Source organism: Lygodium microphyllum, chromosome 21 (genome assembly GCF_053477565.2).
Source record: "Lygodium microphyllum isolate KBCC chromosome 21, Lygodium_microphyllum_v1.1.10, whole genome shotgun sequence".
NCBI classification, from domain to species: domain Eukaryota; kingdom Viridiplantae; phylum Streptophyta; class Polypodiopsida; order Schizaeales; family Lygodiaceae; genus Lygodium; species Lygodium microphyllum.
Genome location: NC_141155.1, coordinates 136626424 through 136639537, shown reverse-complemented (window position 1 = coordinate 136639537; position 13114 = coordinate 136626424). Strand labels below are relative to the sequence as shown.

Below are 13114 nucleotides of genomic sequence, written 5' to 3'. Positions count from 1 at the left end.
ATCCTACATCTACTCGCCTAAGCTCCCCAACCCCTCCAAGTCCACAAGTAGTGCCCTAAGATGATTGCCCTTTTTCCAATGGCTAATCAAGATGAGGTGCTATTTGATGGCATTCATGGCCAATATCTCAAAGTCAAAGCTAATTCATCCACGTCACTTCTCCCTCTAGCCCATCGCTCAAATGACATGGCTACAGAAGCGCTACATGAAGGACTTGCTAGTTAGCAACATCAAAACATGAATCTCAACCAATTCTAGATTGATATAGTGCATCCAATTTCCATCCACCTTCAAAACAAAGAAATTTTGGATTGGTATATTGCATCAAATTTTGGTTTGATATAGTGCATCCAATTTCCATGCACTATGCATAGTGCATAGAATTTTCACGCACACTCAATTTTGGAGATTCAATGCACCATATCAATCCTAAGTCTTAGTGCATTTAATTTTGGATTGATCTAGGACATTAAATTTCCATGCACCTCCAAGACAAAGAAATCATTATGCATTATGAGCTGGACTTACCCTAATCATTCAACACACCATTGCACAAGTAATTGTAGCCTCAGCAACAACCAATGAAATTGACAAAGAGAGCTCAAAAAACTAATATGCTAATTAGCAAACCACCAAAGAATAAACACACTTCCCAAGCCTTCTTTAGAACCAATGGAGAGAGAAAACTCAAAAATTGGCCACTAAATAACAAAGTCTTAAGAAATTGGCTCAACCTCCTCTAACACCTTCTTCGAAGCTTCCACCTTTAGAGTGGGGTTAGAGAAGTTGAACGGAGTGAGGCAATCTTGCCCATACAAAGCTTGAAATGGAGTGATTTTATTGCTTTGCTGATAAGAGGTGTTATAGGCAAATTTTACTAAGGGTAGATATTGCATCCATTTCTCTACAACAATATGCTCAGTATAGGCCATCACGAGGAGAGAGAAAAAGGTAGGCGAATGAACATCTGCCACCTCACATTTACAACTATCAATCGTCCACGTACCTCCCTATTTAGAGGTATTCTGTGAACTCTAGTTTACCCCAAAAATTACAAACTAGTCTACCCCAAAAATTACAAAGGTACGGTCAACAGGAATTGGTCAAAATTTCCGAATGTTCACTTACCTAACTCACGGAAGTGAATTTTACTTGCGTGGGGCATGGTTCTAAAGCTTCTGGGGGCTTCAAGGTTTTGCCAAGATGATGTTGAGAATATGTTTGAGAAGTGTTTGAAGCAGCCTAAGTCAAAGCCATTGCCTTTTCTAACAACTATTTAAAGTGTGAACTTTGAAAGAGTGAATTTGTGGAATCATCCAAGGAAGGGTCAGGCAGGATTTGAACTCTGGCCATGGATGTCTCGAGCCAACCAAAAGGATGTCTGCTCTACATTTATTTATGGGCAGGCGATCTATATTTCTACTCCATGCGTACAAAAGGTGAAAGTCTCCCTCATTATATGTTCCGATGCCAACTTGGGTCTGATCAATCAGAAGTGGTGATCATGCAGGTTCAATTCTATTGCTTTCTTCTGAAACGCTGTAGGATTTGGGGCTTCTGAGTCGAGAGCAGCTCGGCATATCTGATCATCATACTGGCAGAGTACGCAACAATGGAAAATTCTTTCAATGAGTGTGATTGGTGCCATCTCGCCATTAATACAGTGGACTGCAATAAAATTTTGACATCTTTTTCATGTGGTTCTCCCCTTCTCCTGCATCCATAACTGGAGCTGATGGTGCTGAAAAGATATGCAGCTGAAGGTGCCTGGTGTCACTCAGACGGCAGCACAAATCTTGCTACCTACGGTGATAAAGTCATGGGAGTTCTGTTAACCTCTAAGTTTGAGGTAATGGCTTATATACCAGGAATTGCCCATAATCTGCAGGAACATTCTGTGGTCCTTGTGAAGGGCGGAAGGGTTAAGGACCTACCTGGTGCAAGGTCCGAAACTTAGGCAATAAGATGTTCCTGTGCTCCATATGACGGATGGAAGGGTTAAGGACCTACCCTCCGTAAGGTCCGAGACTTGGGCAATAGAATGGAATGACCACTTTTGGCACAGTTTCATCAGAAGCCTGTTTTGGAGTGATGTGCAGCTTGTTTTCTATTTGGTTAATGCAGCATATCAATGAGCAATTTGACATCAACTCTTGGAGGATTTTAATGGGATAGAAAGATAGTTGCCAGGTGTTCGTCTGGGACTGACTATAGCAGCATTTTCTTCAGTTGTGAGAGCACCATGGACTGGTGGAGGTTTGTTCACTGATTTCAAGTACTTGAAGGTTGCTTTTAGTGCTTTACAGGATACTTTTGGAGATATGCTGAAATCTACCTGTTTCTGTGGCTTTGTGTGGGGTTCTTCAGGGAGAGGGTTAATCATGAAAGTCTCAGATCATGTTGATACTCAAGGGCTGAGATTACAATGACTTCGGTGGACTTTTCTTCTTTGTGATATGCTAAGTTTCAAGTCCTCAGGGGCTGAGCTTATAATGACTTTGGGGGACTCTTCTTCTTTGTGATATGCCAAGTTTTTGAGAGCTGATGATCGAAGTGAAAAAGAAGGATTGCATGGACTATATTACTAGGGGGCATGTTCTTTTGCTGAATACTACTGGTCTTTTGCTGGTTATGATGGTCTTCTGACTAATGGTAGTGTGAATTTTGTGGAGAATAATGGTGGACTGTTCTTTGGAGGAAGGCCCAAATATCTTGTGCTTCTGTGGGCTGATTTTCTGTAAAGGTGAGCTTATGGATGATGTTCTTTTCCCGAATTTAGCTCTCTTGAGGAGGCTTTGGGGCTTGCCTCAAGATGGGTTTTGCTGAAAATTCACATAGTAGTGAAGCTGTGATTTAGCATAGCATGCTGAATATACAAGAACTCACAGTGTGAAAGCATATGCGTGAACTTCGGAGACTTAGAAATGTTCGTGGCTCGTCATCAGTATAATTTTTGCTGAAACTACATGGCATCTATGGGCTGATCTCTTCAATGATAATCTTTCTCATGACACAAACTTTTGAGATTAGATGATGCCGGATCTGGTTTAAATGCTGAACTGTCAAGAGTTCATGGCTGAGTCAGCTGCTTTTGAGAATCTCATTGGCCTACTGCAGAAGTGCAGGAAGAAGAAAAATCTGCTTTTTGCCAAGCATTTGCATGGATACATGGGAAGGCACAAGTTAGATTCCCATCATATTCTTGGCAATTATTTGGTTCCCATGCTGGTAGACTGTGGAAGCTTGTCTGATGCCCAACAAGCCTTTAACAAGCTTGCTTGCCCAAATGAATATTCCTGGAGTTCATTAATTGCTGCTTATGTTGATAGTGGTGAATTTCAACATGCCTTCAACTTGTACCACAAAATGCGAGATAACAAAATAAAGCCTATGAGCCTTACATTTGTGGTACTTCTGAGAGCTTGTGCAAGACTTAAAAACATTGAACGAGGCTGGGAACTACATATGGACATCATCAAAGAGGGTTTTGACAGAGATATTGTCATTGGGAATACCTTGGTCGATATGTATTGCAAATGTGACTCACTTGTAGAGGCACATCAAGTCTTTGACAAACTTCCTGTTCATGACGGAGTGTCTTGGAATGTTTTAATTTCAGGTTATGCCAAGCATGGCTACATAGAGGAGGCACTGAGGTGTTCTGAACTGATGCAGCTAGATCCCAATGATGCTTCACTTGCTTGGAGTTTGAAGGCTTGTGGTAATACTGGGGCCATAGAAAGGGGTGACAAAAACAGTTTCACATATGTTGCACTATTGAAAGCTTGTCGGAGTCAGAAAGACTTGGAAAAAGGGCAAATATTACATGCTGAAATCATTGGAAAGGCATTGGAAAGAGATCCTTTTGTTGCCAACACTCTGCTAGATATGTATTGCAAATTCAGTCTACTTGTAGAGGCACAGAAAGTCTTTGACAAGCTTCGTACACGAGATAGGATTTCTTGGAACATACTAATCACAGGTTATGCTGATCATGAGTGTGATGAAGTCGTTCTCAAGTGCCTGGAACAGATGCAGTTACAGGGTGTACCTCCAGATGATACTGCATTTGTATGCAGCTTGAAAGCATGTGGCAGCATGGGAGCCTTAGAAACTGGTCGGAAAATGCATACTGAAATAGTTAGGAGGAGTCTAGATAACTTTCATAATGTAGGCAACATGTTGGTTGATATGTATGTTAAATGTGGCTTGCTTCAAGAGGGACGAGAGGTTTTCAACAACCTGCCTGTCCGAGATGTTGTATCATGGACTGCAATGATTAAGGGATATGGTGAAAATCATGAGGTCAACATGTCAATCCAGTGTTTTGAAGACATGCAACAGCAAGGTGTAAAACCTAATGCTGTCACATTCACATGTCTTCTTGCTGCTTGCAGCCATGCCAACATGGTGGTAAGGGGCCAAGAGTATTTTGGGTTGATGAAGGAAAAATATCAAATTGAACCAACATCTGATATTTATGCTTGCATGGTGGATCTTTTTGCACGTTCAGGGCATGTTTATGAGGCAGAAAGATTTGCTCAAGCTATGCAGTGCCTTCCATCAAAAGAAAATCTGAAATCTTTACTTAGTGCATGTAAAATGCATGGAGAAGTTGAACTGGGACTGAGATGTTTCCAGCAACTTGTGTTGACAAATCAGGAAGATCCTTCTGCCGACTCATTGATGGCAGACATATGCAGTACTTAAAACAGGGCTTGGAAGTTGGCATAATGGTTCATCTTCATAAGCTTCAGTTCTTATGTGAAGAGAAAGCTCATCGCAGGTAGGCCAACTTTTCTGTATCTTGCATGTTAAGGAGAGATACGTGATCCATGAAACATGTCAAGAAAAGTCAATACCATGTCAACCTAACAAGTTTAGATCTATAGCTTGGCAGCCTGCATGCAAATGAGAAAGAGACTCTCCAAATGGACAGGGAGCTAGAGCTGGAGCAGGAGTTGGTACCGTAAATATCGAAAATGGGTCTTGTCATAAGAGTTTGTCTTAGTAAGAGAACTTTAGACATGAAGGTCTTATGTTGTTCTGTTGTCTGCATGGATGTTTTTGTCAATAACATACTCTGTGATGCATCTAAAGATATGTGGAAAGCTTTGGGGTTATGTTGTAGAAATAAGAGAATTTGGGACTGGGAAGGGAGATGTAGAGGGAGCTAGAGCCAGAGGGGCACTTCAATACAACAATAAAAAAACGGAGCTTCACATAGCGGTCCCTTTGCATGTACAGTTCTAAGTGCCACTTTAGAAATAGAAGAATTTTGGGACTCGGAAGGGAAACAGAGAGGGAGCTAGAGCTGGATCAGGAGTTCATTACAATGATACCAAAATGGAGGTTGACATAATGGTTCCTTTGCATGTACAGTTCTAACTGCTAGTTTAGAAATAGGAGAATTTTGGGGCTGGGAAGGGAGACCAGGGAACTAGAGCTGGAGCACTAGTTCGATACAATGATACTGAAAATGGAGCTTGATATAACGGTTCTTTGCATGTACAGTTCTAAGTGGTGCTACTTAATAGGAGAATTTAAGGACTGGGAAGGGAGAGAGAGGAAGCTAGAGCTGGAGCAGCAGGTTGATACAAATACTGAAAATGGAACTTGACATAATCATTCCTTTGCATGAACACTTCTAAGTGCTAGTTTTAGCATCTGCAATTCTCTTGACATTTAATGTGACTCTCTTTTAAATGTGCTTGTCAGCTAATTTCTGGCAGGCTTATGGTCTGCTCTTTATTTTGCAGAATACAGACAGCAAAATTCTCGCTCTGATCCTGAAACTTTTGTATAACAACTTTGCTGAAACTAGTCTCTAAAGATGTGGATTAGGCAAACAAATTGCTTTATTCTCTTCATTTTTCATTTTTAATATGCATGTGCTTTCAACATCATTCCTGAATGGTCAAGCTTCTTGTCTTTGGCTCTTAAAAATTGGGCTTTGGCACAGAAAACTGCCCCCCTTTCTACCATTACCCGTTGGAAAGAGGTTGGAGCATTCTTCAAGCCGAACCACATCACAATACAGACAAATACTCCCCATGCTGTAATGAAGGTACTCTTGGGTTGATCTTTAGGAGCAAGTTAGACCTGATTGTATCTATTGAAGTCATCTAGAAAAGAATACATTTTGTGGCCAACTAGCTTATTTAACATGCTGTCAAGGTATGGAATGGGAAATGGGTTTGGGATAGTGGTAGCATTGAATTTCTTGTAATTCACACAGATTCGTAAATTCGTGTTTTCCTTGGAGACAATGATTATTGGGGATATCCATTCTACTCAGTCTATTGGAGCAATAAATCAAACTCAGAGAAGTTGGTGCAACTCCTCAACCAATTTGGCCATGTGCGGATTTATGCAATAGCACTGCATGCAAATTGGAGCAATATTTGGTTTGAGCAGAATCTAGTGTTGATAGAACTAGGGTTCAATGCTTTCATTTTTTAGAATAGTTCCATGCAAATATGTAACCTAGGTCCAATCCTTTTAAATCTAAATAATCCCATACAAATTGCGACTGCTATCTAGAGAAATAATCTTGGTCAATTGATACTTGATCTTGTCTATGCCATGAGGTAGGTTGTGATAATTTCTTGTGTTGTTTCAAGCACATCATCATACTCTTGTAAGTGTTGTTGGAGCGTCTATTTTTGTTGCCAAATGGAACTCACTCTGAGTTGTTAGATCATGCTCAAGTTGTGTGTCAAACTGGCGATTTCCATAAAGTCTATAAGAGCAAAAATCAAGACCATTGCTTGCTTTTTCCCCCGAGAAAAGAATCTTGCTATTAATAAATCCCCTCAAGACAAGCATCCCAAGGTAAAGGAAAAAAAAAGGACCTTGCAAGGGACTTTCAAAAGCAGTACGCAACAAAGGAAAGTCTATTACAATGCTTGGATGAATATCTAATCAGGAGGCCTATAATGCCAAGCCATGTGTGGCTGACAGTGAAAGTGACAAAATCCTAGATTGTGAGAAAAGCATCTCTTATCCTCCTCATAGTCTCCGAATCAAGTGTATTTGTTAATAGATTTGTCAATTCATTTCAGTGAATTTGCCTGGGCTTCTCTAGAAGGAAAAGAGCAAGATTGGGCTTTGTTGGGACGACAATAGATTTTCCCTTTATATTATGCATTGTCAAAGGTTTTGGGGATACAAGATCTTTCTTCTAGAGAGAGCTCATATTCAAATATCATTCTTGGGGTAACAAAATTTCAAACCAATTGATCATCTTAGGTAGAAATCTCTTAGTGGATTCATTTGCTTTCATAATGATAGTTTGACCTTTATCTTTTTCATTGTTTACATCTTCTAGGACTCTAGGAATAGCTAAGGACATATAGTGGAAAACCATATGATATTGGATAGTTAGATAAACCGAGGCTGTTTTCAGATTCAAACTAGAAGTGTGAGTATACAAAATGAGCGTAATACTAAGATAAGGGTCTTCTATTGAAATGACAGTTAGGGTGCAATTCAAAAAAGATCGAATATTTGGACCAAGGAGATGCTGGTACGATGAAAATCATATCCATTAATTCCTTGTATCTAATGTCTAAAACAACTGCTATACATAAAGCATTAGCCCCTTGACGAAAAAGAGGAATGATGCTTGTAACAATATAGCTTAGATGCAGATGTGTGTGTGTGTGTGTGATAAACAATTTTGCAAAAAAAACAAACACAAAAAACAATAGTATGAATAGTATTATAAATATTATAGGCCAATAAAAATCAATTTAAGCTAGTCAAAATAAATTTTCAAATGTCGTTTTGAATCATTTTAAAAAGTTTTTTCACACTTATGTATTTTTTAAAATTTGATTAAAGACCAACTAGCACTTTGGATCTTGAAGTTTGAAAATCAAGCTTTTTATAAATGAAATAGAATTTTCAATATGTAGAAGTTAGATCATTTCCTTGCTCATAATTGAAAAATGAAGATAGGACGCTTGCTTGTAAATATGCATGTACAAAACATGTCTCCAGAGGTTCTATCTACTAATCCAATAGCAACAGGAGCCATTGTGCCCATCATTATGCGCATGAACTAATGCCCCCAACATCCAAAGTCAGATTTCATGCTATGCATGATGGATGGTTGAAGATACTAGGCATATAGGAGAGAACCTATCGAGAGACTACAATGGGAGATTGGGGATTGCTTTTACAGAGACACTTGGACGTGTTTTCTTTAGAATACACGACCGAATTAGGAAAGAGGATATACATGAGTGGAATTAGAGTGATGCCAACTACGACTGAACATTGGATTGGACAAGGTATCTCTTTAGGTTTCATAGCTAACTTCTAAATGAGATTGGGTGATAGCTTTAGAACTTGAAAATTTTTCACTCCAGTGTGATTATCACATAGGAGTCTAAGTTGGCGGTTGGTTTGGTTATGGTAGGGATCTTGTTGCTTGCACTAAATGTGGAGAGCTAGAGAATACACAAAGACATTATACACGAGATTGCCCTAGAGCGACAATCCTTTGGGTTAGGGGAAGAAACACCCATCCTATGGATATGAGGATGTGCGGAGGATTCGTGACTTTCTCATCTCCGATCAACTCGAGTAGGATTGCCATGCCAAATTTTCACATTCAAAGTGGACCTATGACCCGATAGCTAGAATCAACACTTGGTATATTTGGATGGCCAGATGTGTTCTACTATGTATTTATTGGACATACCCATTACGAAAACTTTCTTCAACATTTCGAAAAAGATTGCTCACTCTCTATGAGCAAGATCAGAGAATAGTGTGCAATGATGGAAATATGAGAATCTACCATAATATACTGTGCAAACAATGTACAGAAAGAAGAACACTACAAAAGAACTCAAAAGATAGATGCTCTGGAAATGACATTTATGTACAAAGACAAGATTATAGAACAACAATGAGTCACCATATGCATGGGCATGGTATTGGCTCTCTCACTCCAATAGGATCTGCATGTGAAGGTGTATGCTAAATGAAAACCAAAGAAAGAAGCACCAAAGCTATACATAGGCCCAAAACATGAAATTGGTTGGCTAGCAATCTAAACACTATCCTATGTATCTCATTGTGTAGAGCACACCTAGGCAAATATTGAGTTGTCTCCACCGGCGGTTCTTTATGAGCACAAAGAAGGCACCCACTGAAATCGGTAATAAAAGACTACTTTGTTGGTCTTTATTCTTTGATGAGTCGGATGTCACTTTTGAATATATTCATAGAAAAAATAATGCACTAGTTGACCTACTTTCCCAAAAGCATGACTTCACATCCACCTAAAAGATTCGCTCTTATCTTTTCCTTCCATTACTAAAGTGCGGTCCAACTCATAACACACTCTTGTAAGGTTATTTCCCCTTTGTATCCTATATATAGAGCTTCATGCTCTCATTGTAAGCAAACATGCAAGCATATAAGTGGCAATCAAACAATCAAGTTTCTACTTACACTTTGCCTCTTGCATTCTCATTTTGTGCTCATTCTCCACTCATTGTGCTTACTCACTCCACTCGTGTTGTGTGTTGGTATCAAAGCCTTGTGTGTTCTACAATTTCTTAAGCCAATTAAGGTGGTGTGGTGAGGTTGCTTAACTCTATGAGGCCACTCATACCATTGAGCCATGTTGCCATTTGCGTGTTAGGCGTGAGGCGGATAATGCTAAGACCATGGAAGAGTGCATAATTCCTCTTTAGTCCTGTAAATCATTCATGGCTTCCAAGCATTAGAATACTTTCTTCTTTGCCTTCAAGGGATTGAATGTGCATTATAAATGACTTGGAATTTCTGCCATCATTATGGATGATGGCAAATCTTGTTGAGGGATAGGCATGTGAACCCTATGTATACAAGGGTGGATAAGGATAGATAGGTGTGAATGGACTAGAGGGCAGGGGGAAACCCTAACTATAGCCATCTGAAGGCTATTTAAACAGCCTAGAGGTCACTCTCAAATGTAGAGAGAGTGTACCACTTGTACTCATGAACAACTCATTAAGCAAGATCTTCTTCTTGTACTTGAGCTCTCTCTCCTTCTTGTGCACCCCTTCTCAAGCTCTCACTTTGATATTTCAACATGGTATCAGAGCCAAGTCTAATCCAACAAGCTTCCTTCAACTTCATTTCCCACTAAGTGCACATGACTGTGCTATTATCTCATAATACCTCTTCACCTCCATAGTTGCATGCCATACCCACCTCTATTGGAGGACTTGGGGAGAGAAAAAGAGAGCATTTTAGCTCAAGATATCTTCTCTAGCTTGTAGTGCAACATCTTGCCATGCCAAACTTGGACATTGGAGGTGTAGCAAGTCAACATTGCAACAAACACATAAAAGACACCATTTTTCACAATATGATGTTCAACAGACTTCCACACATTGTGGAATGTGCAATGTGGGTGGACTCCATGGGCCATTTGTAGCCCCATAAGTGAGATATCTACACCTAAGAGGGTTTAGAGAAATTCCCTCTCTATTGCTCATAGTAAACAAAACCCTAACTATGATTTTCTGTGGCAACCATAGTACAAGCTTGAAAGCTTGGTTCTTTGGAAAATTTACACTCATTGAAGTCATCAACAATGATTTTAATCACTTATTTAAGTCTTTTGGAGTTTGCTGTAAAGTTGAAAGCTCTAAACTCAGAGCTTCCTCAACCAAAGGTGACATCGCAAGCAGTGTTACAATTGGGTTAATGACAAGTTCTTCATCTATGCTTGGCAATGAGTGCTTCTTAGCACTAATGCTAAATTTGTCTAGTACTTCTTGTTGATTATTTTCAAAAATGTGAAAAGTTCTAGACCTTAACATGAATCAGTAAGTGCCTAAGTATCTTTATACTTTTGATCATTGTAAGGCTATGTGTAGATTATAAACACATAGACCATTGTCCTCATCCCTTATCTCATCTTGTAGAACATCACATTTGAACATGCTAGTTATTAATCATTTCATTTGCTTCTGCACTTATTGGTTATTGTGTAAAGGACTAGATGTTGCCATTGCCTAGTGTAATCAATAGGACATTCCAATCATGGCCATGGCCTATGCCAATGTTAGGCCTCAGATCTATAAGTTTGATGAAAAAGACTTTCATCCATGGCACGTATTAGTGAAGTGCAAGATGATGGAGTGGGGGTACTAGCCCTTCAAAGGGACCAAAGTGATTGATCCAAAACCCACTTGATGTAGAAGATGGAAAGAACCCAAACCATAATCATGCTTAATTTGGATAAATCTTTGGTTCATCATATTGACTAACTCTCCATTGCCAAGAAGAAATGGGATGAGCTTGAAAAGCTTTATGGGGCTAGAGGAAAGAACTCTAAAATTTTTCTCAAGATTGAATTTTTTATCCTGGAGTATAAGCAAGACAAAGACTTGGGTAAGTTCATCTCACACATGAAGGGGCTCATGGCACAACTATTCTCAGTTCAAGCTCCAATTCATGATGAAGTTGCTATTGCAATCCTCTTGAAAGATGTAAAGAATGTATTCCCAACCCTTGTAACTACTCTTACAAATATCCCTAATCCAACCTTGGAGAAAAGAAATTAGAAAGAAAGTAGCACCAGTCAGGCATCTACTTCAATAGCCCACGATCAACTCTTGGTTCATACTATCTCCATTAACTGCTCCTTTTGTAATAAAAAGGGATATCTTGTAAGCAATTGTTGGAAAAAGTATCATGACAAGATGAAGTGAAACAAATGCAAGAAGGCATGGCATATCATCAGTAAATGCCCTACCACCCTTGAAGTACCAAAAGAATTGGAGGCCAATTTTATCTCCAAAACACTTGATGATCAACTCTTCTAAATCTAGTCCTCTACTTATGAGCACTCTTGTAGCCTGATTTATAGGCATCCCATTTGGTTGAGGGGGGATGTTAAGAGATAGGCATGTGAACCCTATGTATGCAAGGGTGGATAAGGGTAGATGGGTGCGAATGAACTAGAGGGTAGGGGGAAACCCTAACCCTAGCCATCTAAAGGCTATTTAAATAGTCTAAAGGTCACTCTCAAATGTAGAGAGGGTATACCATATGTACTTGTGAACAATTCATTAAGCAAGATCATCTTCTTGTATACTTGAGCTCTCTCTCTCCCTCTTGTGCACACCTTCTCAAGCTCTCACTCTAATATTTCAACAAATCTAAGCTCAAAATGGACACTTCCATGAATATATGCTGCTAACATCTATGGTGAGAATAGTGTGTTCAATTTTTGTGCTTCAACTATATACATTGAAGACCATGGCATCCTTACATTAAGTGATTCTTCTTATAATGATCAGCAGGTTCATATTCTTTCTTTGGCTATGCATAAAATGCAAAAATCCCAAAAATATCCATATTTGCATCTAGCCTATATCGCTATATGCATCATTTCTATTTCTTGCTAAGGGCTTAATGCTTCATGTATGGCAATCCTTATGCTAGATACAAAGAATACATGGAAATGATTGTCAGCACAATAGTATGTCGTTTGTCCAATGGTCTAATCTTTTTTGAATTGTGTCCTAACTATGCCATTTTGGTAGAAGATCCCTACCTTAGTGATATGCTTGTTTTACATACTCGCACTTTTGGTTTGAATATAAAAACAACCTCTGCTCTCATCTAGTTATCCAATATCATATAGATTCCACTTTATGTCCTTAGCTATTCCTAGTGCAGGAGAGCGAGCAAGCACAATGAGTGGAGAGTGAGCACAAAGAGAGCAAGAATGCAAGAGGCAAAGTGTAAGCATAAATTTGCTTGTTTGATTGTTGCTTGTATGCTTGATTGCATCTTTATAATGAGAGCTTGGAGCTCTACATATAGGGTACAAAGGGGGAATAACTTTACAAGAGTGCGTTATGAGTTGGATTGCACTTCAGCAATGGAAGAAACATATAAGAGAAAATCTTTTAGGTGGATGTGGAGTCGGGCTTTCAAAAAGTATGTCAGCTAGTACATTGTCATTTCTAGGGGTATGTTCAAAAGTGAGCTTCAGCTCATCAATGTAGCCTTTTGTTACCAATTCCAATGGATGCTTGTTTTGTAAGGTACCCCTACACATGTTAAGGGTCTATGTGTACAATGAAATGGATGA

General features: G+C 39.2%; 1 protein-coding gene across 2 annotated transcripts; it reads left to right on the top strand.

The window, feature by feature from the left end:
- The first annotated feature begins 1343 nt into the window (after positions 1 to 1343).
- LOC148018616 (pentatricopeptide repeat-containing protein At5g27110-like) lies at positions 1344 to 6446 on the top strand. Of its 2 annotated transcripts, none has more exons than XR_015687737.1 (2): positions 1344 to 6067; positions 6239 to 6439. XR_015687737.1 is itself a non-coding variant. In XM_087661966.1 (2 exons), exon 2 carries the CDS (start codon positions 3052 to 3054, stop codon positions 4708 to 4710), a length of 1659 nt encoding a protein of 552 aa, XP_087518092.1. In that variant the 5' UTR covers positions 1344 to 2256; positions 2368 to 3051; the 3' UTR covers positions 4711 to 6446. The 2 variants fall into 2 exon arrangements, 1 of the variants encoding a protein (XP_087518092.1); XM_087661966.1 differs by having other exon boundaries at positions 1344 to 2256; positions 2368 to 6446.
- Positions 6447 to 13114: the final 6668 nt, after the last annotated feature.